The sequence below is a fragment of the Tenrec ecaudatus genome, chromosome 6, assembly GCF_050624435.1.
Source record: "Tenrec ecaudatus isolate mTenEca1 chromosome 6, mTenEca1.hap1, whole genome shotgun sequence".
In the NCBI taxonomy this organism is placed as follows: Eukaryota; Metazoa; Chordata; class Mammalia; order Afrosoricida; family Tenrecidae; genus Tenrec; species Tenrec ecaudatus.
The window spans coordinates 126500606-126527643 of NC_134535.1; the positions used below are offsets into that span (position 1 = coordinate 126500606).

The following is a 27038-nucleotide window of genomic DNA, read 5'->3' on the forward strand; positions in this document are numbered from 1 at the left end:
GGCGGGGGCGCACGTAGAAGCACAGGTGGGGGAGCGGTGGGGGGCGGGGAGGAAGGTTCCAGGAGCTGAAGGAAGCAAGCGGGCCGGCAAGGACCCCAGCTAGACCTGACGCCCCGCACCCACGTGCACTTGCTTAGAGCCCCGCGCCCCCCAGCAATCCTGGAGCCTAGCCTAGACCCACAATGCCAGTCACCCCCTCCGCAGATTCGGCGTGTCACAAACCAGGTCAGACACAAGAGCGTCAGCACGTCTCTTTATTCGAAAACCAACCGAGCCCCCTCCTCTGTTCTTGGCCAAACGTCCAGGGGGTCTGTCCACACATCAGCCCAGGCCTGGCCCCCACCTAGCCCTCTCCCTGAGCTCCAGCGCCCAGCGCTGGCCACCAGCACCCCAGGGTCGGTCCAGGCTAGGCTGAGACCAAAGCAGGCATCCGATGTCCTGATGGGCGAGCATGGGGCATGGTGAAGGTGGGGCCTTACTGGCAGGCCTGCCAGGTCTTGATCTCCTGGAGGAAGAGGGCAGAAGGCTAGCCTGTCTCTGCCCCATCCAGAGGCACAGCTGCCCCATCTCCCAAAGCTCTTCACAGCCTCTCTCTGCCTCACCCTGCCTGCCTTCATCCCTCCCACTCACCCACCCCTCCTCCTGTGTCCTGTTATTTTCAGCTGCGGATTGTGATGCAGGATCTTCTGTCTTCTCTCCTACGCACAGACAGCTGAGTTGCTCTCAGCACCACCAACGGACACCCTGTGGGCCTGGCTGTATCAGTCCCATCTTAACCCACCTTCATTCTATGTCTGGGGAGGCTGCCCACCCTCCCCCCCCCACCCACTCCTCAGCTGCTACCCCAGTTCTATCCCCTCATTCTTACAGCCTCCAGTGGTGGTGTCGGATGTATCTCCTAAGCCTACTTTCAGCCCCTCCCCACGCTGAGATGCCCCTGACCCCTAGCCTGGTCTCTCCAAGGGCTCTCCTTGTAGGAGCCCCTTCCCTCACGTTCCTCACCCCTCTCTTCCTGCAGCAACGTTTCTGTGCCTGTCCAGCCCCCCTTCACCTCCGCTTTCTGCTGGGGTCCTCACCACCATCCTCAGGGGCTAATTTGTTGACAGGTCCGGGTCCTCATCCTGGTCAGCTTCGCGGTCCTGCTCTTCCTTTATCCTCTGGCGCAGCTCCTCCGCCTCCACCCGCTCCTCCTCCTCAAAGAATTCCTTGTCCAGCCGTTCCAGGTGTGCCATCTGCACCAGGGCCTCCTGGCGGTAGTCGCTCTCGTCTGTGCACGGGTTTTCCAGCAGTACCAGGGCCCGCAGTTTGGGCAAGTCCCGAAGCTTGCTCAGCTCCCCCAGGTCAGTCACCATATTGCCCCTGCCGTAGAGCCAGAAGTGGATTCACTCAGGCTTTGGGGGCCCTGGGAGACTCTCCCACTGGGCTCCTGCTTCCCTAAAAGCCCTACCCCTGTGGATCGGCCCACCAAGCAATGCCAGCCTATAGAGGTGTTCTGCTCCACTCAGTCCGGTTTCTGCCCTGCAAGGGCTGCTAAATCAGGCCCTGTCCAGCCTCCTGGGACAGTAGAGGTGGGCCACAATTCCGTAGCTGGAGTGAAGGGAGGAAATCTCCTGGGCAGAGACAGACATACGTTCTATGTGTCGATGAAACGTAACCACAGGCTAGAAGGTAGGAATTAGGCCAGTGAAGAAGGTCCTGGGATGGAAGCATGGCCTCAGGGAAGTGGGGCTCTGTTGAGTCGGGAGGGGTTGGGGCTTCTAAACCTACCATTGCAGGGAGAGCTCGGACAAGAGTTTCAGCGAGTCCTTAAAGACAGGGACGGTCTCTAACTCCTTTAGCTGTTCCCCAGCACATTCCCCACAGTGGAGGCGTAAGGAATGGCGGAGGAGCGGAGTGGTTGCACACTGGGCTGCTAACTGCAAGGTCAGCAGTTCAAAACCACCACTTGTTCCTCAGCGGTCAGGGGTGGGGAGGGGAGGGGGGGCTTTCTATTCCTACTCCCATAAAGAGTTAATCTCAGAAACCCATAGGGGACAGTTCCACCCTGTCCTGCGGGTCAGCATCGACTCGATGGCGGGGAGTTTGAAGTGAGGAGTGCAGGTCGGATTGAGGACGAGGTGAAGGTCCTGGCGTGGTCAGGTTTGGAAGGTCAGGGCTGGAGTGGAACTGAAAGGTCCAAAGCTGCTCCTGGTCAGGGGTAAGGGCAGGGTGGGGCTGGGAGGGGGTGCCTACCTCAGATTGAGGTACTGCAGCGACTTCATTGCCCCAGAAAAGCCACTCAGAGTTTCAATCTGGTTGTCTCGAAGATGCAGGGTGGTGAGGTTGCTGAGGGTCTCCAAGCCTTCCACCTTCTTCAGCATGTTCTGGGCCTAGACTCCAAGACACAGTAAGGAGACGGGGAGGGAGAACAGGAGTAGGGAAGGAAGCAAAGTCAGAGAGAGAAGCAGAGAGAGACAGGAAGAAGAAGGGCTTAGCGATCTGCGAAGAGTTTAGAAGTCCAGGAGAAGCTGCTTGCTATTCCGGAGCAAGGTCCAAGGTCACACCCCCTGCACCACACACTCTCCCAAAGCCACCTCTCACGGGGAGGAGGGGCTTCAACCCAGCACTCGGCTAGGAGCCCCCAACCTTAGCCAAGAAGTGGCTTCAGCTCTGCTCTGCAGTGAAGATGCTCCAGGCTCTAAAAGATGGAACCTTTAGGTGGCTCCCTTTGCCTGAGGCCTGCGCCTCAGTGATGTCATCAGATGTGCTGTGACGTGAATTACCTGTGTTATCCACGCGTTATATATGGTCATAACGCCCGTCCTTTGATCCCCGTTAGAGGTCAAAGCGTCTTTCACTTGCTATCCCCACAGCCTCTGACATCAAGTCAGGGCTTAATAAATAAATGATACCAGTGACCCTTACGATGATGAACATAGTGGCCGAGCCCACTTGGAAACCCTGGCCCCCAGGACAGTGCCCTCTTTCCTGCCCCGCCCTCTGTCCTGTGAGCTACCAGGTAGAGGTTCTTCAGCTTAGGGAGGTTGATCCCCAGGGTGCTGTTCAGCTGGTTCCCCCGAAGCTCCAGGGTGTGCAGGCAGCTCAGCTTTTGGGGGTCCAGACCGGTCACCATTTGGATGCGGTTTCCTGGGGAGGAAGAAAGAGTCAAGGGCTCAAAAGGCCCCACCAGGTACCCAGCATTCACACGCCGTTTCCTGGGAGCCTCTGCACCATCTTCTTCTAAAGCTGAGCGCTCGGTGAAAGGGGTCCCTTCCAGATCTAAGATCTTTGGGCCCTGGAGCAAGCGACCTGGTAGTCCAAGAGCCTGAGGGACATGTCCACTTCAGCCTCCTCTTCTTTTGGATTGGTTGAGGTGTGTTGGGGGTTGTATTTCAGACTGCATTCCAAAGTTCAAACCACCCAGCACGCCCCACCTCTATGTTCTTTCTCACCCCCCCTTCCTCGGCTTTCTCTTCTCCCTCTTACGGACCTCCGCCCTCCTTTATACTCCTTTATACTCTGGTCCATTGGTCCAGCTTCTCAGCCTGGTGCTCCCTCCTCTGGGAACCTGCAAGGGCGGCTCCCTTTGGCACACCAGTCTTTGTCTCGGTGTCTATCCTTACCATAGGGGTCTCAGGCGCTACTTGTTCTTGGGCGATTGACTCTTTTCGCTCAGCAAGCCCACCTAAGCCACCAGGTGCTTCGTGGTTTCGTCATTGCTTTATTCTGTTGTGTGGAGGACCCCAAGTCTCTTGATCCGTCTACTGATGGACTCTGGGGCGGTTTCCAGCTTCTCGCACGATTGTGACCAAGGCTGCGATGTACATGGGATGCGAGGCCCGTTTGCGTGACGGCTCTTACTTGGCTAGGGTAGATGCCCAGCAGAGGATAAAGGCCTGCTGGAGCCTCTGGGGCTTCTAGCCTCCGTTGTTTGAGGGAGCACCGTAGCACCTCCACCACAGTCGCACACACTCTCCCTCAGCCTTTCAGGAGTGAGTGAAGAGTCCCCAGCAAACCATATTGCTCACCTCCCTCTTCTCCGACCAGCCTGTACACACATGTCTTCTTCTCCAGTCTTGCCTGTCTGAATCATCCTGTTTGAAATCACTCCCTGGGCCCCCCTCCTCCTGCCCGCTCTATTTTACCTCCACACTTCTCTCCCTTTAACCTACCATGTTCATTTACTCATTGTCTTCCCTGCTAACGGCCCCTCGGCCAAATGAGAACATAAGCTCCATGATCCCAGGGTTCTCCTCTGTGGTTCACTTGGGTTGGGTTGTTGAGACATTGCTGTGTCTCAGCACACAAAACAACCACAGTGAATATGATAATGGGTATCTAAATGAATGGATACGTGCGGAGAAGTCCACTTCTATTGGCCCCAGATTAGGAAGCCATTCTGCAGGGCCCACCTTTGAGATCCAGGGTGCCCAGACGAGGATGAGAGATGCCCTCCATGTCAGTAATCTGGTTATAAGCAAAACTGGCAATCTGCAGGTAGGGCAGTTCATTGAGCCGGGCACTGCGCAGCCGGTTGCCATCAGCCTTGAGCCAGAGCAGGTGGGTGAGATGATTGAGTGGGGACAAGTCTGTCAGGTGGTTCTCAGAAACATCCACATAACGCAGATGGATGTAGGAGCGCAGCAAGTAGATGTCTGTCAGATCCCTAGGTGGTGGTGGAGGGAAAGGCCAGGGTTAGGGCCAAGTCCAGGGAGGACCCACTGGGTCCTTGAGGTGCTGGAGATGATTCATACTGGGAGAAGATGGAGAAGTGGATGGGAGAGATGCAGAAGAGGAAGAAAAGGTACGTGTGTCCTGCACAGCGGTCAGGGCCTGGTCTCGGAGAACAGGGGACTTTTTCAGGAATCCCCTCACAGTCTCAGGCACCAAGTCTGAGACTCAGGGAGTCTCATCAATGTTACCCCTCCTTCACCACTGGGCCAGGGACGAGAGCCATCCAAACGCTCAGAGAAAGACAAGAAAAACCAGGGGGAAGGCAGGAAAGGAGATGGGGCCCTCCCAAACCCACCTGTCCTTGACCTCCAGCTTGACGTAAGCATGAGCCAGGCCGTTACCAGTCTTACAGAGCAAAGAAAGGCTCTCCTTCATCAAGTCCTCAGTGAGGGAATTGGGTATCCACTGCAGGAGACAGTGGAGTCAGGCATCCGTAACCACCCAAGGCTAGCCGGTCCCCAGGGGCCCGCTGTCCCTTCCCAGGGCCTCACTTCCTCCGACAAGTCTTCCCCATCTTTCCTGTAGTCCTCTCCCTCCTCGGCCTCCTCCTTCTCGTAGTCATATCTTTCCGGGTCATCTTGGTTTGCCTCAAAGTAGTCCTCATCGTCTTCATCTGACATCTCTCTTCGCGGAGGAAGGCTGTGGAGTCAGTGCGCTGAGAAAGACGAGCTCGGTCGGCTTCCCGCGGGGCTAACCCTCCACCTCCCTCACCGCCAGTGGCCTGCTCCCCTCTGGCCACCCCAACCATGCATCGGTCCTCATCCCTGGGGCCGCCCAATGTGGATCCCCAGTCTCCCCACTTCCCGCTTCCGGGGCGCCTTCCCTAAGACTCCCGGCCAAGACCCTTCCGTTCCCCAGGGCTCCACCTCTCCTCTGCAGCCCGGTCTCCCCGCTTTCTCCAGTCTCCGCCACCTCCCCGCGAAGTCCTGGTCCAAAGTGCCCCTCACTCCTCCCCTCTGCTCTCTGCCAGCCCGAGCCCCCGCCCCGCGCCCCTTCCTCCAACTCTCCGCGCTCGCTCGCAGCCCCAGGCCCCTCGGTGCCCACCCCGTCCTGCGCAGAGGGGCGCGGCGGCCGGGGAGCGGCTCCGGGCGGTCTGGCCGAGCGAAGGAGAGGTGTGCACTGCACTCTAGCAACGGGGCGGGCGCGGGACGCGAGGGCGCGGCGGCTGCCCACGGTTGGACTCGAGAAGCCACCAACTGAAAGGAAAATCCGCGGGGGGGGGGGGCGATCAGTGGTTGCTTGGTTACGAGGCCAAGTTCCCTCTCCCGGGACCCGGATGAGGCGCAGAAGGCGGGGGTGGGGGTGGGGGAGGAAGGGGTCCCTGGGTCGGAGCTAAGTGGGCGGGGCGTAGACAGGGCGGGGGCGGGGCTGGGTACACGTCGCCGTCTGTGTTTAAAGGGCACGGGTACTGTCCAGACGGACATAATAAACTCAGTGCCTGGACTAAGGGCTCTGGAGGGGGGACGCCCTTCCCCTTCAGTCGGGTCTTTGGAAAGTGGGTGGGTCGTAAGATGTGTGTTGGAGGGAGGCCTGGCAGAGGTTCCGTTTGCTAGCAGTTTCTTTAAGCAATTTCCACTTTCTTAATCTGTGAAACAGGTTAACTCTACTAAGGGGTAGGGTGGAATTACGCAGTCTGTAAAAGGCTCTTCACACCTTCTCCTCACTGCTGGGTTAGTGAAAATTCTTTGGTCAGTGGGGAGAGAGCCCAACATCTGCCCAGGAAAATACTCCTGAGTCTACCTAGTGATCTAGTCACCCACGGCTCATCCACACCCAGCCTGAAGGGCACTGAAGGACATGAGGAAGGAAGAGGCTGAGGGCCAACAAACATCTGCAGAGAGTTTGTGGCAGGCACTGGGTGCGCACCTTTCCAAGTGATTTTTAATGTGCCCCCCAGTCCGGTGAGATGGACACCTTGGGGAGGAGGGGGAGGAATCTAGGACTCGGAGAAGAGAATCTGCAATGGCACACTTCCTGCCAGAACAGGGAGGGAGGGGAATATTACCAATCTTGCACTGGAATCTAATTAAACAACACAATTCGATACGTGACTGTTAAGTCATGTGACAGATTTCATGGAACAAAAACTGGTATTGTAGGAATCTCTGAGAGTGGAGTAGCTATGCTAAGCAGTGGTCCACAGGGTCGGCAGTTGGAACCACCAGCATCTCCCTGGGAGAAAGACTCAGCTTAAACAGCTAGTCTCAGAAACCCACAGGGGGTCACTGGGCGTCAGCATTGCCTCCATGGCAGTGAGCTTGGTTTGGTTTTGGGTTTATAAAGTGGTGGAGCTAAACTCAAGCCGGAGGAGGAAAAGCCTGGGTCTTCAAGAATGCCAAACCCACCACGGACTACATCGGTGTTTGGATTCCCTCCACCCATAGTCTGACCCAGAACGTCCACGCGGGTGACCCTAATCTTTGCCGACCACCCTCCTGTTAAGCCAGCACTGTTTCATTTTCCCTCACCTGGGGCCCAGGGCCTTGCTGCCTGGGAAATTCTCTCCATCTTTGGGTGCACTGGCCACGTTACTGTGCCGATAGTGTCTTAATTCTTTACCCATCTTTTCTCAGCTGGCCTTGGACCCCGTGGAGAAATTGGGGGTGGGGGCAGTGGAATGGGGGGGGGTATTATTCCTTATAGTTGATTTTGATGTGTCTATATATGTGTGAATAAAGAGAACCCTCCCCTCATTTTGTTTTCCATCCCGCACTCCCTCAACAGGATTGAAATAAAACATGCTTCTGTTTTTTGTAAGAAAAAATAAAATATTTAAAATAAATAAAGTGGTGGAGCTTCCTACTCCCATAAATATAGTCTCAGAAACCCACAGGGACAGTTCTACCCTTTTCTATAAGGTTTAAAAAATATTTTAATAAATAATTTTATTGGGGCTCAAACAACTCATCACAATTCATACATCCATACATTGTGTCAAGCATATTTGTAAATGTGTTGCCATCATCATTTTCAAAACATTTTCTTTCTACTTGAGCCCTTGGTATCAGCTCATTTCCCCCCCACTCTTCCTCCCTCCCAAACCCTTGATAATTTTTTTTTCATGTCTTGCACTGACTGATATCTCCCTTCACCCACTTTTCTGTTGTCCATCCCCCTGGAAGGGGGTTATATATAGATCACTGTGATTGGTTCCCCCTTTCTCCCTCCACCTTACCCTCCTGGTATGGCTACTCTCAATGTTGGTCCTGAGGGGTTTATCTGTCCTGGATTCCCTGTGTTTCCAGCTCTATCTGTACCCATGTACATGCTCTGGTCTAGTCAGATTTGCAAGGTAGAATTGAGGTCATGATACTGGTGGGGAGGAAGCATTAAATAACTCGAGGAAAGTTGTATGTTTCATCAGTGCTACACTGTATCCTGACTGGCTCTTCTCCTCCCCGATGTAAGGGGATGTCCAATTGCCTACAGATGGGCTTTGGGTCCCCACTCTGCACTTCCCCTCATTCACAATAATATGATTTTTTGTTCTGGGTCTTTGATGCCTGATACCTGATCCTATACACACCTCATAATCACATAGGATGGTGTGCTTCTTCCATGTGGGCTTTGTTGATTCACAGCTAGATGGTTGCTTGTTTATCTTCAAGCCCTTGAGACCCCAGGTACTAACTATATCTTTTGATAGCTGGTTAACATCAGCTTTCTTCACATTTGCTTATACACCCATTTTGTCTTCAGTGATCATTTTGGGAAGGCGAGCATCACAGAATGCCGGATTATTAGAACAAAAGTGTTCTTGCACTGAGGGAGTACTTGAATAGAGGCCCAATGTCCATCTGCTACCTTACTACTAAACCTATAAATATATGTACATAGATCTATTTCCCCATCATATATATTTACATATGTACATGCCTGTACTTAGACCTCTATAAATTCCCTTTACCTTCCAGTTCTTTCCTCTATTTCTTTGTACTTTCCTCCTGTCCCATTATCAGGTTCAGCCTTCATTTGAGCTTCAGTAATTCCTCTTGGTTATATTGCCTTTGCCCTTGATCAAGCCCTACCAGGCTTCCTATACCATCCTTGCCATCGATTTTAGATCACTTGTTCCCTTGTCCCTGGGTTTAACACCCACTTCCTTTCCTCCCACCGCCCCCTCTCCCAAGTTCCATACCCTCTACCCCACTACCCCTCACCCCTGACTGTTGGTCCAGTTGTTTCCTCCTCCAGATTGTTTATCCTGCCTCTCTTATCTATATAGGCATGCAGAGATAATACTATGCACAAAAACAAGACAGAGGGAACAAATAAGAAAACAACAATACAATAAATAAACCAATGGGGGGGGAGCCTATAAATAGTTCAAGTTCTGTTTGTTGACCTTTACAAGTGTTTTCCAGTCAAGTCTGAATGGGGTGCCACACCCTGGGGACTTCATTGCTCTGCTCCCCTTGCTGTTCTGTTGCACACCCTTAGTGTTTAGCCTCAGTGTGGTGGGGTCAGATCGGGCACAATTCCCACACTGTGTCTCATGTTGGCTCCTGTAGTGCTATGGGTCAGTGAGGGCCATCTTGGCTCATGGTGGGGCTGGTTTTATGGTCCTCTCTGCATTGACTGCTCTGAGCAGGAATATCTTGCTCAGGGCTTCGTGGGCCAAGATGTGCTCGACTCTCTCTCCCTCCCCCTTCATTTGTTCCTGTGTGCTCTGATCAGAAATGTCCCTCTCCCTAAGCTATAGCTTCAGTACTATCCTCTACAGTGAATTCTTCTGCTGGGATGGGGTGCTGTCCACGTAGTTGGGATTGAGGCTGCCCCTCAGACCTCTCTATTGGTTCCCTGCTTCATGTCGGTGTAATACATTCTCATCTTGAAGCACCGGGTTGAAGTTTGGTCCCTCTTTCCCTGTAGAGATATAAACAACACCCTCCCCTTGTGTGGGTTAGTGCCCTGTTCCCTAGGCTACCCGTGTCTTTTTTTTTCTTCCCTCCTTTTTAGTTGGTTACCATATGTATCCCTGGATTTAGTTTGGCCCCTGCCATTCTACCTGGACCTCACCCATGAGTTTAGTCTTATAAAGGGGTGTGATAGATGAGAGTGGTAAAATGAATGGAAAATCAAGAACTATTACTTCCTGCCCGGTTTCCAAACTAAGACTAGGAAGAAAGGTCTGGTGATCTACCCCTACATAACCAATCATGGGGAGGACCAGGCAGCATTTTATTTCATTGTGCACTAGGCCACCATGAGTCCGAGCAACTCAAAGGCAGCAAATAATGTCCCTGTCATCCTAGGATTTACTGCATCTGCGAGGATTAAGTCAACAAGTCATTCAATAGAATGAGATGAATGTTATCATAATGATCCCTGACCCCACCTCATCTTTTACTAAATGCCAGGGGATGCTTTTACACTGCATGCCTACTTTCATATATTAGGGCAGAGGTTCCTGCAGGGAAACCTGGAGGAAAGAGAGTTCACTGCCTGGGCAAGGAGAAACAAGTGGTTCTGCTGGCAGGAACAGTGGGTGCAGGAAGGTGGTGGGTGAGGGGGTGAGGCCAGAGCAGCCAATGGAGCTGGATCCCACTGAGCGATCTGGACTTTATCCTGGAAGATGTGGAGCACCACTGGAGGGGTTATGATGTATTTACTTGACCAGGGCTGAATATACACTGTTTATTTTTAATTCTTAAAAAAAATCATTCTAATTAAAAAAATCATTCTATTGGGGGCTCATACAACTCTTATCACCATCCACCTGTGCATTGTCCTACATTGTTTAATGAGAGCTGCATATCATCTTCGGTCAGACCCTTCCCTCGGTGGCTGGTCCAGGCACTATCCTCCAATTACAACAGTAAAAGGCCATGATCTCCCCCAACACCACTTTCACTTAGAAATAAAATGCTGTAGTAAACTGAAAACTACATATTTATGGAAGATATTATAGAATATTTAAATACATTAGAGAACATAGATGTATAAAAAGAAGTGTGAATGAATTATTAAACTGCACAGATTCAATAATTAAATAAGGTACTATCAATCATCTTTCCTGTTCATCAACTGGATTTTTAAGATATTATAATACATATTGGACATCTTTCATGTCACTATCAGAGCTACTGATTTCTCTACGATAACTGTCTAATCTTCTATTTTACGGGCATATGAGGGAACTTCAAAAAACTTCCTGGAAAAAATGGAGTTAAAAGAGAATAAACTCTTCAAAACCCTAACTGATGAATATTAACTTAAAAACTGGTGAATGCTATCAGCGACACTGCAATAAACTCTTAGGCATATGTCTGCGCTCTTCCTTGTGGCTGCTGTGCCACGTGGTCCTCACACTTTAATGAGCTTGATGATCTTGTTAAAATGTAGCTTGTGATAGCCCAAGGGATGCCAAGCCCTTGCTGCTGCTGGCAGGACAACTCCATGAGTAGTTACATAGCTCGGTGGAATCTACCGGCTTTTTAAAAAAGTTACCATCTAGTTGATTTTGACCCTGGGCCACCCCATGTGCAGAGGGCGGCTGCCCCAAAGGGAGTTCAAGGCCGTGACCTCTCAGAAGTGGATCGTTACATCTCTCTCTTGTGGAACAGCTGTTGGGTTCCCATGGCCATCCTTCCAGTGGTCAGCATATGCTTAGCCACTAGACCATATAGTCGTGCCTAGGTGTGCATGTGGGCTGTGCTGGGACTCTCGGTTATTTCTCATTGACTTGTATAACTGGCACTTTCTTCTCTGGTACCCACTGTCACGGTTACTGATCTTACTACTGATTTCCATAGATATATATATATAATGTCACATGTCCTGTCATCTTACTGAACCCGCTTATTAGTTCTAATAGAATAGTCTGTCTATCTATCTGTTGGATAGAGCGAAGTGGAGTGATTCAGTAAATTCCAGGATGTGATTGTACATTTGTAAGATGCAGATGCAAATACAGATCTAAAGCTGTAATTCGACAGTGTTTTGAATGGGAGCAATCCGTCATGGCTGGAGCTATGTGGTAGAGGGATGGAGAGGAAAGCCCCAAAGGAGCCAGTAACTGAAAGAACTTCGAGTATGGAGAAGAGGAATGAATTATGAGAGCTGGTCTTCCGGGTTGGCCGATCAGGCAGCTCTCTATCACCATGACTACGATCTGGGATTTCCTGAAGCGGATTCTTCCCACTGTCCTGAGATGGCTGCAGGTAGCAATCAGGACTCCAAGGGAACCAACCTTTCCCGCCCAGTCGTTCCTTCTGCTCTCTAGCCTTATTTTTCCGCGAGATTACAAATGTACTTATAAACATTTGTAGCACCATTTGATCCGTTTCTGTGACTCCGTGGAAAGCATCCCTGTGGCAAATCATCCATTCTCAGAAGACTGTCTCTCTAGCACCCACAGTTGCATCGCTGCACCAAAACAAAAGAAATGCCAGTCCCCAAAAGGTAAGTGTGGTAGGAGGAGAAACGGCAAAGTTTGCACAACAAAAGAAACAGACTTTGGTGGCTGGAGGAAGGGAGGGGAGAGAAGGAACAGGCTAGAGAGTAACATGTATTAACTTGGTGAAAGGGAAAGACGGTATTCAACTAGGGGGCAAAGAAAAATCAAAGGGAGGGTAGGACAAATTTATTGAGGGGTTGATAAGTAGTTTAAGTTGTTGAATACAAAATAGATGATATAAAATATAAACCCCACCTACTTTCACAAATAGAAATATTTTGGTATTTTAAAGGATTTGTGTGTGTGTGTGTGTGTGCACACGCAAGCTTGTGTCCACATATACGCATGCATATTTTTAAAGATCATTTTATTGAGGGCTCTTACAGCTCTATTAGCAATCCATACAGCAATTGTATCAAACATATTTGTACATATGTTGCCATCATTATTTTCTAAACATTTACTTTCTATTTGAGCCCTTGGTATCAGCTCTTTTCCCCTTCCATCCCCATCCACAAGTTTTTGAAGTCCCCTGGTATTTCCTGCATATCTACATTTTCTAAAAACACAGATCTTCGGGTAGGAGGTCCTGGGTGATTTTGGACACCTGCAGAGATATTGTGTGGAGTTCTAGCTCCTGGTTCTGCCAAATTTGTTTTCTCCTTCAGGACCAGAGGCCAAAGCAGCAAATACGCTGTGTCAGATCCTCGGCCAGGCCAGGAACCACCTGATCCTTGTCTTTGTGTTGCTTGGAGCTGGAGGGACTGCAGCTGCACCGTGTGTCATGTGTCTGGCACTGTTTAATCTAGATGTCCGTTGGGACAGAAAGAACCACCCAGACCGGAGAATAAACTTGTTCCCGATGAACAATATAAGTTCTTCACTGTGAATACGGATTACAGCAAACTGAAGAGAGAAGGCCCTGACTTCTGAGTGAAATGTTTTCCCATAAGGCTTCTCAGAATGAAGTTCTTCCAGAAATTATCTGCACAAGTTTCCATGTAACCAGGATATTGTTATCTCCTAAATGCATGAAGTCATGTTGGTGTGTCGCGCTGGGGTTTACACTGAACAATAAACATCTGAAACTTGAAAAAAATACAGATAAAAAAATTTACTTGCATGATGAAGCGGGGCGATGCTGGCATTTTGTCAATGATGTAATAACCGCACTTGTGCATGGTTCTGGCCATCTGGGTTACCTCTGGGAATGGGGAGATTTCTAGTTAGAAAATTAGTGAGAGTTGCATTAATTGCTCTTTAGATATTTCTTGGTAAGATCTCACTGCTTCTCCAATCTGCCCAATGTGATCAGTATTTGGGTCCCTGTTTCCAAGTAACTGAAGCCCCTGATTTAGTTTAGAAAAAACTCTAGCTAACCCTTTCCACTGTAAAAAAAAAAAAAAAAAAGACTCCAATTTGTGGAGGCCCTGTGTGTCAGAATAGAATTGAAATCCAAGGGCTTCTCAATGGCTGATTTAGGGTTGTTGTGGTGGGTTTGTTTTTGATGGGGGCTCTTGGGGGGAGTATAGATTGTCACTGCATTCTCCCAAGGCACTTCCAGATTGACTCAAATTTCCAATCTTGTTGTTAGTCTGGCACATTTACCATTTGCAGCATCCGGAAACTCCACTATTCCTTATTTTCTTGTTAGGTGCTGTGGAGTTATCTCTGACTCACATAGGCTACCCTATGTGCTACGGAACAAAACATTGCCCCGTCCCGTACCATCCTCAGAGCCGTCCCGTGTTAATCACTGCATCTGCTGGTCTCCCGGAGGGTCTTCTATTTGGATAGCCCTCCACCAAGCACAGTTCGCCAGGGACACGTCCTCCTGATAACGGGTCCAAAGTCCTTGAGACTGAGTCTCCCCATTCTCTCTTCGAAGGAACATTCTGACTACATTTCTTTCAATGCAGTTTTTTTTTTTCTGGCAGTCACTACCATTGATTCAGAGGCATCAGTTCTTCTTTGATCTTCCTTACTCATTGACTAGTTTTCACTTGCATATGGGGAGACTGAAAATATTATGACTTGGTTCAGGTGTGCCTTTGTCTCCAAAGTGACACCAATGTGTTTTAGGACTTTCAGAGATCTTTTGCAGCAGATATGCTCAATGCAAGTAACACGAAAACCTTGACAGCGTCCATCTCTTCTCCATTGACTGATGTTGCTTAATGGTCCAGTGTACAATTTCTAGTTCTTTAAGTTCAGGTGTAATGCATATGGAAGGCTGTAGCTTTGATCTTTATTAGTCAGTGACTCAAGTCCTCTTCACTTTAAGCAAGGCTGTATTGTCTGCCTAGAGCAGGTTATTAAGTTTCCTCCGCTCCTGGCACCTGATTCTTCTTCATATAGTCTATCCAGAGCCTCAGGTGGTGATGTGCTCAGCACACAGATGGTGAAATACACAACCCTCATGCATACTTTTCCTGTTTCAGATCAATTAGCATCCCATTGTTCTGTTCCAATGACTATCCCTCTGGCCTAGGAAGCTTGCTGGAATTCCCATTCTTCACAATGCTACCCACAATTTATTATGATCCACATAGTTGTCCGCATTTGTATAGTCAATAAAACACAGAAAAGATCCATATGTTACCAGGAATTAGATCTCTCGTTCCACCTCCTCTTATAGATCTGGCTTGAGTTTCTGGCAGTTTCCTATTGTTGTTCTACAGCAACTTTTTAAATTACCTTTAGCAAAATTGTACTTGCATGGGAATATTGTGATAATTGTTTGATAATGTCCACAGTTTTGGGAAGATCCCCTATCTTTGGAATGAGCATAAATATAGATCTCTTCCAGTCAGTTGGCTAATGAAATCAGCTTCCAAATTTCTTGGTCTAGTTCAAGTGAGCACTTCCAATATGGCATCATTTATTGAAACATTTCCATTGGCTTTCTGTCAGTTCCTGGAGCCTTGTTTATTGCAAATGCCTTTAGTGTAGCTTGGACTACTTTCTTCAATACTATCAGTTCTTGACATAGGCTACCTCCCCAAAAAATTAAGGTTGACCAATTTTTTTTGGTACAGTGACTCTGTTTTCTTTACATCTTCTTCTTCTGGTCCCATCTTCTTGTGATGTTTCCTGCATCATTTATTTTGACCACAGTATTGTAACTTAAGCCTTGAATTGTGGCAAAAACATACTAAACAAAACAATTTCGAAATCCACAGCGCCTAGCTTCTACTTGTATAATTCAGTGCCACTGATTATACTCACGTTGTGCAGCCATTATTGATATTCTTTTCCAAATTATTCCACCACCACCATACACTCAATGCCTACCTGCGGCCTCACCTCCTCACCCTCACCCCACCCCCAAATCTTCTGTTCAGCTTTTTACTTTTTCTTTCATTTCACCTTAGCTTCTCGACATTCTAGAGCAAGTTTCAGAGCCTCTCCGGGCACCCCTGCTTCTGATTATTACTGGATGCAGCTGTTTCTTCTTTCTCATTTTAAGTTACTCCACATCCGCAAGTGAATCACCTGAATGCTTGGCTTCATCCCTGTCATTAGTGCCAACTTTCTGCTGCAATTCATAAGGCTTTCAGTGGCCAGTTTGTTTTTAAGAAGTATATTGCCAGGTCCTCCTTTGTAGTATGTCTTGGTTTGAACGCTCTGCTGCAAACTGTGCACTATCGGTGATCCTGCTGGTATGTGAAGAATCCCAGTGGCATAGGTTCCATCATCACAGTCATATAAAAACCACAACTGTTCAAGACAGGTGAGTGGAGGACACCCCCGATATCGATCATCATATAAATGTTCCAACCAAGTGTGGTGAAATCGGAGGATGTTTGGTGTGTGTGTATATATATATATATATATATATATATATATATATATATATATATATATATATATACACACACACACATATACATACATACTTTTATTGGGGGTTCTTACATCTCTTATCACAATCCATACACTCCTCCAATGTATCAAGCACATTTTCACATAGGCCGACATCATCATTTTCAAAGCATCCTCTTTCCATTTGAGCCCCCGATATCAGTTCCTTGGTGTGTATATTTTTGCCACATTTAAAAATAATGATAATCACACGAATAACAATTAGTACAAGGAAGAAGAAAATGTTCTAGAATTGATTGTGGTGATGATTGTACAACTCTTCTTGACATGACTTAACTATTGAATTGTATGACATGTGGAGGAAGAGCCAATAAAACTGTTATATAAAGTATAACTAAATAAATGTTCAAAACCAGAAACTGTGGGTCATACTTTTCACCCCTTCTCCCCCACCAGTAGAATCGATCACCAAGTCTAGTTAAATTCTAGCACTAAATGATCGTCTAACCTGAATTCATCATCTTCTCTGTCTTCTGTGAGCCAACCCTGGCCCAAACTGCTGTCAGCACCTCAGCAACCACAGTAGCTTTCTAAGTGGTGGTAGGATTCAAATCATTTAACAACTGGTCCGCAGGCCTCATGTCTGTTTGAAGTATAAATATATATATATGCACCAAAAGGGAGTTTACTATGTCACATACTTAGTACTTAAGTGAGAACAAGAGACATGCAAAACTAGACTATAATAAAGTTATAAAACATTAATGAAAAATGTTAAATAGTACCTGACAACAAAACTGTTCAAATATTTTCATGTGGTTTCTTGATTAGCGCCCTCCCTTCTAATTTTTTTTTAAGACTTAAAGAACTTTTTAAATACTTTTATTGGGGGATCTTACAGCTCTTATCACAATCCATCTTGACAATATGTCAAGCACATTTGTACACGTTGCCATCATTTTCAAAGCATTCTTTCTACTTGAGCCCTTGATATCAGTTCCTTTCCCCCCCTCTCAAACCCTTGATAAATTATTATTTTCATATCTTACATTGTCCAGTCTCCCTTCACCCACTTTTCTGTTGTTTTTCCCCCTAGGAGGAGGCTATATGTAGATCCTTGTGCTCGATTCCCCTTTTCTCCCCCACCGTGCCCTTACTCTCCTGGTATCTCTATTCTCATTATTGGATCTGAGGAGTTCATCTGTCTTGGATTCCTTGTGTTTCCAGCTCTTATCTGTAGCAGTGTACATGTTCTGGTATAGTCAGATTTGTAAGGTAGAATTGAGGTCATGAGAGTGGGGGGCTTGGGGGGAGGATGAATTAAAGAACTTGAGGAAAGTTGTACGTTTCATTGGTGCTACAACTGCACCCTGACTGGATTGTCTCTTCCTTGTGACCCTTCTGTCTAGATGGACTTTGTATTTCTCCCCACTCTGCCCTCCCTTGTTCATGTTACAAGCATAGTTCCATCTAATGTGTTATACCTGTGGAATGACCATGACTATGTGCAGGTGGAATATGCAATTGCTGATTCGCCTTACAGAGAACCCTGATTACAAGTGCTATTTTAACAACCAGTTCACCAAACTTAACAAAAACTTTGGTATTGGTTCTGCCAAACTGGTTCGAACAGGCCGAATCTAACCACTGCTCCTAAGTATCTTTCTGATTCCACTCTTTGCCTCGTCTGTGAAAGGCTACAATAAGTTTATTTATTTTGAGAGCTCTATATCAAAGAGCAATTGTATATTGAGAAAACATCCCAGTCCAGATCATCCATAAGTCCAGTATTAGCCCATTTGTCTGATACTAATCCCTAAATTCCTCTTTCGACTCATGCAGCACAGGCACTGATGCTGAAAGCAGGAAGATCACAGGCCAGTGGGTGAAAAGTCTGGCGGGGCTCTCCACGTGGCTCCTCCAGCTCCGCTCCAGGGCTCTGGCTGCCATCAACATAGCGTCTTTATTATTTTTCTAATAAGACTTTTTATAGTAAGCTCTTTTAAACGTAAAGTGGCTTCCTTTAATTATTTAGTTAGTTTTGCGACTTCCTTTTTAAATGCCCTCAAATTTCCCCAGTGCTCTTAAGATTAGAGGTACAAAGAAGTTTCTCATCACCTTGGCTTTCAGTGCAGCCCAGCAGCTCAAGGTCGGTCGTGACCTCTCTTGTTCGCTTTGAGCCACAGTGCCCTCTCAGGGCTGTTCTCCCACCGTGCTTCCTCCGCCTCAAGCCTCTCTTCCTGTGTGGAACTGGCCAAGGCTTTGATGCGACATCCTTAGAGGCCTTCCTTGACCTCTAAATTAGGATGCTCCCTGACAGTTCCCTGCATTTCCCTGATAACAGTCCACACACCTTGTCCTTATAAATGAACACACACACCCTCCTGTACTGTCTTCCAGAGAATACCGTGCTATGTAGTCTTGTTAAGTTTCTGGGGTGGTTTACCTTGGTTCTTGCTTCTCAGCAAGGAAAAGAATTCACAGGGCAGAAGCACTTCTGTAACTTTCAGTAGGGAAAGGGAAGTTTCAGGTATTACAGTCTCAGAGAGTGCATACTCCCTGGAAAGCACGCAAAGCGTATGGCGGGTAGGCGTGGGAGAGCTCGCCACTGAAAATATCCACTTTAGGGGAGCGAGAAAAGACACGTGAAAAGAACACTGAACAGGAGCTCGAAACCAATTGTGCAGAACCAAGAGTAGGAAATCCCAAGAGAGCGGGGCCCGAGACGCAGGGGCACCTATGCCCTCCAACCTGCAAGAGAGCACCCAAACATGAGAAAGTGACTTGCTGTCTGGTATTTCGCACCCCCCCTCTGATCCCCATGTGCAGGGCAGGCTGGTTGAGGGTATTGGCCGTTCTTACTGGCTGTGTCTAGGCGCACCTGTGTGATGTCATACTGCTGGTGCCTAATGTGGGTGTGTCCAAGCTGGCTTCCACCTGGGCCTAGGTGGCCGGCTTCTGAGCATGCCCACTTGCGTGCCTGATTCCTGCAACCCTGCCAGCCGATCTCCCCTAGCGCAGGCATTTTGGGGTAATACCCTCCCTTTACCCCTAATCTATCTACCTGTAAGTGGGATACCATTAAACCTCGAGCTTCACTCTCCATCCTATTGGCTGGCACATACCAAGTGCCCAGTAAATACTGAATGGGTAATAAGCTTTTGAAAAGCCAGCAAGTCCACACCTCCTCCCTCACTTGGAGACAAATTCTTCGCCTCCCCCTAAACGTTAAGGATCCATTCTGAGAACAGAGGACACACAGCCTGAGAGGCCCCTGGTGAGGACTTCACTGGAAGACGTGAAAGGCGAGAGGAGAGCCAGAACAAGTTGAGTCAGAGTTCTTTAAAAATCAAGGATAAGCAAAAGGGTATTTGTATTCGGCTGAGTCACCGAGGTGGGGCTGGCAGTGTATTATATTATCCTACTAGGCTCCTTCGTACCCAAGTTTCTAAGCTACCCTGGGTGTCTCCTACTTCAAGTGCACAAAAAACGCTCTCCCCGCAGGGCCCCAAGACCGACCGCACTCGGACAGGCAGGAAGGAGATAAGGGAGCAGCCGACTAAGAAACGGGGTGTGAACCCCGCAACGAGATTTGCACAGCACCTCGCTCCGTAGGTGAGCGACTCCGGCACCCCTCCGCCCACCCCCCTCCCCCAGCCTGGGGGTCCTCCGGCCGGCTGCCTCACTGGGTCCTCCCTCCCCGCTGAGGAGCGGCAGTTCCACCTCAGAAAACCGAACCAGATTCTAGTTTCAACACAAGGGAAGCCGGAAGGAGGTGGAGACTGCGGGGGGCTTTCCTTCCGGCGCTGGTCCTCAGAAGGCCCGGGGTCTCTGGCTCCGACTCCGGCCTCGGCCCGCCGGGGCGCGACCACTGCCCGGCACTGCCACGGACGCCCCGCCCTCGCCGGTCGGCCCCGCCCCGGTCACGTGACCGCACCGCGCATGCGCACCCGGTGACGTGACCTGCGCGCGCGCGCGCGCGCCCGGCGTGAGTCAGCGTCCCGCGGGCTTCGCCCAGGTGGCGTCCGGCGCGCTTGAGGTGGCAGCGCTGGGCGGGCCGCCGCCGTGGCCGTCTCCTGGTCCCCCTGGCGTCTCGGGTTCGAGCCTTCCTGCTGCTGTTCCCCAGCCTCCCTCGTAGCCCGAGACAGGCTCAGCGTCTCTAAGTCGCGGCCATTGGCCAGACTAGACTGGTACCTTCATTGTTTGGAGGAGCCGCCCTGGTGGCCATAGTGGGTGCGGACGCTAGGCCCGCCTCTGCAGCAGAAAGATAAGTCCCGGGGAGATTGACAGCCTCCCGCAGCCGTGGTCAGCGCTGCGCTGCCCTGCAGGGCTGCTGAAATGGGAATGGGCTCAGGCGCAGGGCATTTGGTTTGTTGTGAGGATTCCATGATGAGATGAGGTAAACCCATTGAGCCTCTTTAGAGGACCAAACCCATTGCCATTCCCTCAGCCAGGCTCCCTGGGAGTTTTAACGCCACTTCGTGTGTGGCCAGCCGCTCTCCCCTGTGAAACTGGCCCTAGTTCTGAACCTCTCCGTGTGCACCTTGCAAGACTAACTGCGATGGCGGGTTGAAAATTAGATGCACATGTTTTGGTTCTAGTGTTTTAAAAGTCCTCCTTTCTGTACAATGCTCCAGAGACAGTCTGACCCTGAAGAACCCCCGCCCCCTCTGACTCAACCAAAGAAAGCATCCCTTTGAGTGCTGGCAGAAAAACCAGCCTGCTTTGGTCGGCAAATCAAGGGGGACAGGAACTGGGTAATTGCCTAGGGGAAATGGGGAAGAAGATGTTCTAAAACTCATTGTGGTTATGATTGCACAACTCTTCTGCATATGATTGAACTCTTGAATTGTAGGATATGTGAATTATATGCTAATAAAACTTTTTAAAACTGTGAGGAGGCGGGAACACCATGGTCAATTGGCATCACATCTTTCAGGACATTCCATATCAGTGTTTCCCAAAGTGAGCAATATTGCTCGCTGGAGGGTGCTAGACCAATAAAGGGGGCTGTAAAAGCAGATGGCCACTCTTTATCCTGGATTATGGACTATAATACAAAAGTTTTTCATTGCTGGGAGGCACTGAGTAATTTTTTTTTTTTCTGCAAAGGGAGCGAAAGGCCCAAATAAATGTGGAAACGTGTTCTACATCCTATTTTGATGAATAGTGATTGGGCTCTTAAAAGGTCATGAGCAGCCATCTAAGGTTCCACTACTGGTCTCTTTCTGTTTGTCAGGAAGGGAAGAGAGTGATAAAAACTGAAAGATAGAAATACCAAATAAAAAAGACTAAGCTGACAAGACAGATTGGTGGAAACCCTAAGACCATGGTCTTGAGTTACCCTTCAAGCATGTAAACATCAGGCTCCAAAACCCTGGGACCAGAATGACGTGATGGGGCCTGGCTACCCCTACCCACTGCTCTGGAAAGGATCGCATTAGAAAGGCTTGGATAGAGAGGCTAAAGAATATGGAACAAACTCAAAAGTCAGAAGAGAGTCCAGGCTACCCGTTGGGCAGAAACTGGTAGAACTGGAAGGCCACAGCCCTTACTCATTCTTTAGGTTAGGAATTGAACCCACCTTGAGAACGAAGATCAACCGTTTAAGATCAAAAGGGAAGCATTTACCCAATGACTAAGTTCCGAGAGTTAGGAAAGATGGACACAGGAAACACTGGGAGGAAGTGGGATAGGGGATGGCTCATTGAGGGGATTGCAAAGGCTGAGCTGAAACATAATGAACTGAACTGTTGAATGTAAACTGATGGTCTGCTCTGTCACCTTTCAACTAATTGACACTACAAAAGCATTTATTGGTTGGTTATTTAAAGAGGAGATAATGGAATTTTTTTCAGCAAAAATTAAAAAAGAAAGAAAAATTGGTGAAGCCAAGCCACGTCATCTAGTGCTCCTGTAACTGTTACTTGCTACAATGACAGCTATGTGACAAATCTTTAATGAAGGCTGAAATCACATTAAATTAATGGCTATGTGGTAGTCACCTAATCTGGTGTCAATTTAATGATTAAGAGAGTAGGGTTGGAGTCTAGGCTGTCAATCTAGAGATAGCCAGTGAGACTATTGTGTGGGCATTGCCTTCTCTGAGAATTCTGGGAAATCTGGTACTTCCTCCTTGGAGGCAGAGACATCTCTCTCTCTCTCTCTGCCACTCCCTGGGAGACATTGCAGAAGACAAGCCACGTGGACGCAACCAGATCTTGGAAGTCGGAGAAGCCACAGAGAGACCTCTGCCAGCACTGAGATGCTTACGCCACTGGATCCAAAGACTCTACCCCCTGGCTTGTGATCGTCCTACATTTGGCTTCGTGAGTCTGAAGAGGACTTTATAGATTAATATCGGAAATATAGGCTAATATCATACTTATGGACTTGATCTGGACTGGGCTGGGATGTTTTCTCAATGTTCTATTGCTCTTGTATATAAATCTCTTTCTAATATATATGTGTGTCCATGGATTTGTTTCTCTAGTCTACCCAGACTCTTACAGGCTAGAAGAGAGGAACCAGAAATATGTTTCACACAGGCAGTAGATGGCACATGTACACATACACACACACACAACACAAAGCAAAGTTTTTAGTTTCAAGTCAAGTCAAACCTTCTGCCAAAAATGAAAGCCTTTAGAAAGATTTTAAAACCAGTCCAGGATGGCTCAAAATGTATAGACTGTTGATGAAACTGTCAGTAGACTAACAGTGCAAACCACCCAGAGCTGCCTGTGCAGAGGAAAATAAAAGACTCGATGGAAACAACCCAATGGCCTAATGGACAATGTGAGCTCGGCCTCTACCCTGACCATCTAGAGACCTAGATGGTGCCCAGCTACCACCGCCAACAGCTCCAACAGGGGTCACATTAGGAAACCTTGGATAGAGTGAGAGAGAAATACAGAGGAAACGCAAAATCATAAGACAAATGTGGGGCAAGGTCAGATGCTTATAGACATCCTTCCCAAGGGCAGTTAGTCACCAGACTACCTGGTAGACCTGCTCCCTGCTACTAGTTCTCCCTGAGGCCTGTGACCAAGTGTTCACACCCTACCAATAATGGTCTCTATCAGTTGAGCCAGTTAACAGGCAAAGCTGGCTCTGTGACATCCAAAGTTAAGTTGCAGTCCTATATCTAGGATCCGCCCATCTTGCCATATGTATACCCCCAATCCCTCTTCCTATTACTAGATCACCCCTCCCATTAGTGTATTACCTATAGCACAACCCTTTTCTGTGATGTTTGTACTCACCTGTAATTAGGGGGCTTGCATGTCCCCAGAGAATATAAAAAGCCTGGGCTAGCATTAAACTCTCCCTCCACGTGGACCATCAGCGGGGGCTGAGGTGAGCATCCTACCATGAATCGTGTATGACTCCATTTATTTCAATGCTTCACTTCTATCTCTCATGCTCTCTATAACTTTACTATAATCTTTACTTATTATCGCTGTACAATTGCGCCTACAGGACCCATAATGATGTGTTAGGGGCTGGCTTCCTCTGACAGACGAGGCTGACTAAGATAGAGATCAGTGGAACCCCTAAGACTATGGCCTTTAGTTACCCTTCCAGCACGGACTAAACCCATCTCCATGGTTCGATTTTCAGCCAGCAATAGACAGGCCTATACGGTGAACACTGATCCTAGAGGTGTGTGCTCCTTAGCCCAGTCACCCACTCAAGACCAACAGGGCAGCATTTTCCCACAGACAAAATTCAGAAGGCAGGAAGGGTTCAGGAGGCAAGATGACTGGGAACAGGAAGCCAGGGTAGAAGTGGGGTTGAGTGATAGTATGTTGTGGGAATTGCAATTAATGACAAAACAAAATGTGTATGAATTATTGAATGGAAACCAGATTTGCTCTGTAACCTTTACCTGTTTCACAATTTTTAAAAAGTAAATAAATAAACAAAAACCCACCTGAAACAATTTTTTATAATTATTGGAGAAAAGAGCTGTCTTCTAGACCTAGATGAGATAGATGGTAACTTCTGGGGAGAAATAGTTTATATTTTCACACTAGAAAGAGAAGGTGCTGAGAAGTCAATGACCTGCCTGCTGCTTTTTCTGTGTGTCTTGAGGACATATGGAGTCATCCAGACGTTTCCCACGGTACTATCCAGTTCTCTGGTGCGACCAAACACAAGTACCCTCAGTGGATGGCTTTCACAAACAGCACTTATTCTCTCATAGTCGAGGCAGCTAGAAGGCTGCATTCAGAGCACTGCACCTAGGGGACGGGTTTGTCTCTCAGCTCTGGAAGACCGTCCTCGCTCTTTTCAGCATCTGTGAGTTTGGTGTCCCTGGAGATCTAGTGGGTCTTGGCATCACTCTGCCCTGAGTTGAGAGGTCCTTGATGTAGGGATCCTGGGTCCAAAGGTCATGCTCTGCTTCTCACAGGTCTTTTCTTTAATTTGCATTTTTATTTGGATAATTCCTGTTTTAGTTCAAATTATTTTTCATATCTTTCATTTTCTTAGAAAAAGTTCTAGATTATAATAGTTCAAGGCACATCAATATAACTTCCACCTAGATTTAATAATTGTTAGCATATTAGCCACATGTGCAAAAAATTTTTTTTAAACTTAGATCTCCTTTCTTGGTGACAGTAGTCATGCTCCTGTGCTCATCTCTCCTTCTCCTTTTATCTCTTATAAGATAAAAGGAGATGCAGGTCTCACCCTAGGGACTATCTCCTTACCTGGGATCAGAGCTATTTCGAGCAGACGGAGTTGCATCCCACTCTACTCCCCTTGAGGACTGAACTAATCGAATCACATCATTGGGGTTGATGGCATCATTCTTTAACTGCCAAATTATATCATTGTCTATCTAACTGTCAAACCACTGAGAATCGTGGCCCAAGTAAGCTGACATACATATATCATTGTGGAAAACATTTCATAAAAAGGCTAGTCTAAGGGCCTTCAAAATTATATATATAACAGATATAAAAAGTTTACATCTATAAAATATGTAGAATTATTACACACGTGTGTATGTATATCTATATCTATCCATCTAGAGAGAACATACATGTACTCTAGCAATCAAATGCAGTGTCCCGAGTGACTACTTCCTGAAGCATCTTTCCTGATTTGGTTCCACAACTGTTCACCGTAGACGTCAAGCAAAGTTCCAAAGAAAAAGACCTTGGCCTTCCCATTGCTGATCTCAGACTGTACCACCGTGTACTCCAGTGTGCTCATCCTGATTCAGCCCTGTCTGTCAGTCTGCAGATCTAAGCATGATTGACTCGTTCAGAGCCACATCCATGAGGCTGAAATTCCTCCTTGACTCCCAGACCTGGATGTTGATCCTACGTCTGATGTGACGGTGTCTTGGGAGTCCTCCAACATTGCCAACTGCACCAGTTATACTAAAGTTCATGGAAACAGCAATTAGGCTCGAAGAGGCCAATGTGTGCTGGAGTGTGTTTAGGATTTCAAGATGTGGCTCTGTGAGTTACTTCCTATGACCCGGCTACCCATGGTCTTGTAATTCCCACAAAATGATTCTGTGGGACTATGCAAATATGATGGCCAGACCTTTCTACCTAGTCTGGGCACTCCCCAAAATCTGTTCAGCAGGAAAGTTACCTGTAGAAGGGCGCTGACAGTGGACTGGGTATGCCGAAGCAGAAATGCAGCCAAGAATTCTACCACCAAACACCACTGCCCTCCACACGTACAGAAACTCCCCCCTCCCTACACCCTTATAAAAGGGTGCCATGGGCATGGCGTGAGGGAGGTGTGGGGCTACTCAAAGGGTTGGTCAGTGGTTGACACCCCATTTCTCTGGAGAAAGACCTGGCTGACTGCTCCCATCAAGACTGACCATCTCAGAGACCCTATGTCTATGTTGGGTCGCTAAGAATCGACTCATAGGAGTCGACTCAATATCAGGGGTGGGTACATCCTTATAAAAGGAGCCCCACTGGCACAATGGCTACATGCTTAGCTGCTCATTGTGAGGTCAAGCGTTCCCACCCACGCAACAGCTCTGTGGAAGAAAAGACGTGGCAGCAATTAGTTCCTGTACAGATGACGATCTAGGAAACTCTGGGAGAGGTCTACTCTGCCCTGCTGGACCGGCGGAGTCAGGGTCCACACTCACAACACCCCAGCCTATGAAGTGCGCATGAGGATCGCCCTGTTTTCCAGAGGAGGAAGCAGACCTGGAGGAGGGTAAGTCATTTGGCTAAGGTCACATGCAGAGTAGCCTTCAGGTATGCATGCCCAGTCAGCCTGCCCCAAAGCTGCCGCCCCTCACCACTGTCCTGTTCTCTCACCCTTCACTGCCCCTCACCACTGTCCTGTTCTCTCAGCCTTCACTGCCCCTCACCACTGTCCTGTTCTCTCACCCCTCACCACTGTCCTGTTCTCTCACCCTTCACTGCCCCTCACCACTGTCCTGTTCTCCGCAGAATCTGCCCTCAGGAAAGTCACAGCGTCAGTTACACTTCCAAGTACAGAGCAGACTGCGTGCCAGGCTTGGTGCTAAATGCTTTACATCAGTTTTTACGTGGGTTATTCGACTCCAAAACCACCCTGTGAGGAAAACAGAACCCAAACTCATTACTATGAAGTCCATTCTGACTCACAATGACCCTATGGGGCAGAGTGGACCTGCCCCTGGGCTTTTCAAGACTAACTCTATGGGCGTAGAAAGCCTCATCTTTCTACCTCAGAGAACCTGGTGGTTTCAAACTGCCGCCCTTGCAGTTAGCAGCCCAACGCGTGACCCACTAAACACGAGAGCTCCTCTGTGAGGAAAGTGCCATCAGCACGCCCACTTAGCTCACGGCCCAAGCAACAAACAAACACGAAGAAACCGGTTTGGGGAAGTTTGGCAATCGCACAGCTACTTAGGTGGCATGGCTTCCTTGGCTGAAAACCGCGCTGCTGACCCGCGTTGGGATGCTAACTGACCTCAAAGCCAGCAGTTGGAAACCACCCAAGGTCCCACGGGGGAGAGACAAGGCTTTCTACTCCCTAAGGCGGCGGTTCTCAACCTGTGGGTCGCAACCCCTTTGGGGGTGGAACGCTCCTCTCACAAGGGTCCCCTGAATCATAACAGGAGCAA

The 27038-nt window shown here is 48.4% G+C and overlaps 1 protein-coding gene and 1 pseudogene across 5 annotated transcripts; one reads left to right on the forward strand and one right to left on the reverse strand.

The window, feature by feature from the left end:
• Positions 1-249: 249 nt before the first annotated feature.
• On the reverse strand, positions 250-6001 carry LRRC23 (leucine rich repeat containing 23). Of its 5 annotated transcripts, none has more exons than XM_075552117.1 (8): positions 5758-6001; positions 5205-5352; positions 5009-5118; positions 4392-4645; positions 2996-3126; positions 2233-2369; positions 1077-1359; positions 250-505 (listed from the first exon to the last, which is right to left on the reverse strand). In XM_075552117.1, the coding sequence occupies exons 2-7, from the start codon at positions 5331-5333 to the stop codon at positions 1092-1094; spliced, it is 1029 nt and encodes a 342-aa protein (XP_075408232.1). In that variant the 5' UTR covers positions 5334-5352; positions 5758-6001; the 3' UTR covers positions 250-505; positions 1077-1091. The 5 variants fall into 5 exon arrangements, with proteins under 5 accessions (XP_075408232.1, XP_075408230.1, XP_075408234.1 ...); XM_075552115.1 differs by having other exon boundaries at positions 5205-5368; XM_075552119.1 differs by having other exon boundaries at positions 1052-1359; positions 5205-5368.
• Positions 5460-13045, forward strand: LOC142451660 (cytochrome c oxidase subunit NDUFA4 pseudogene; annotated as a pseudogene).
• The last annotated feature ends 13993 nt before the right edge of the window (positions 13046-27038 follow it).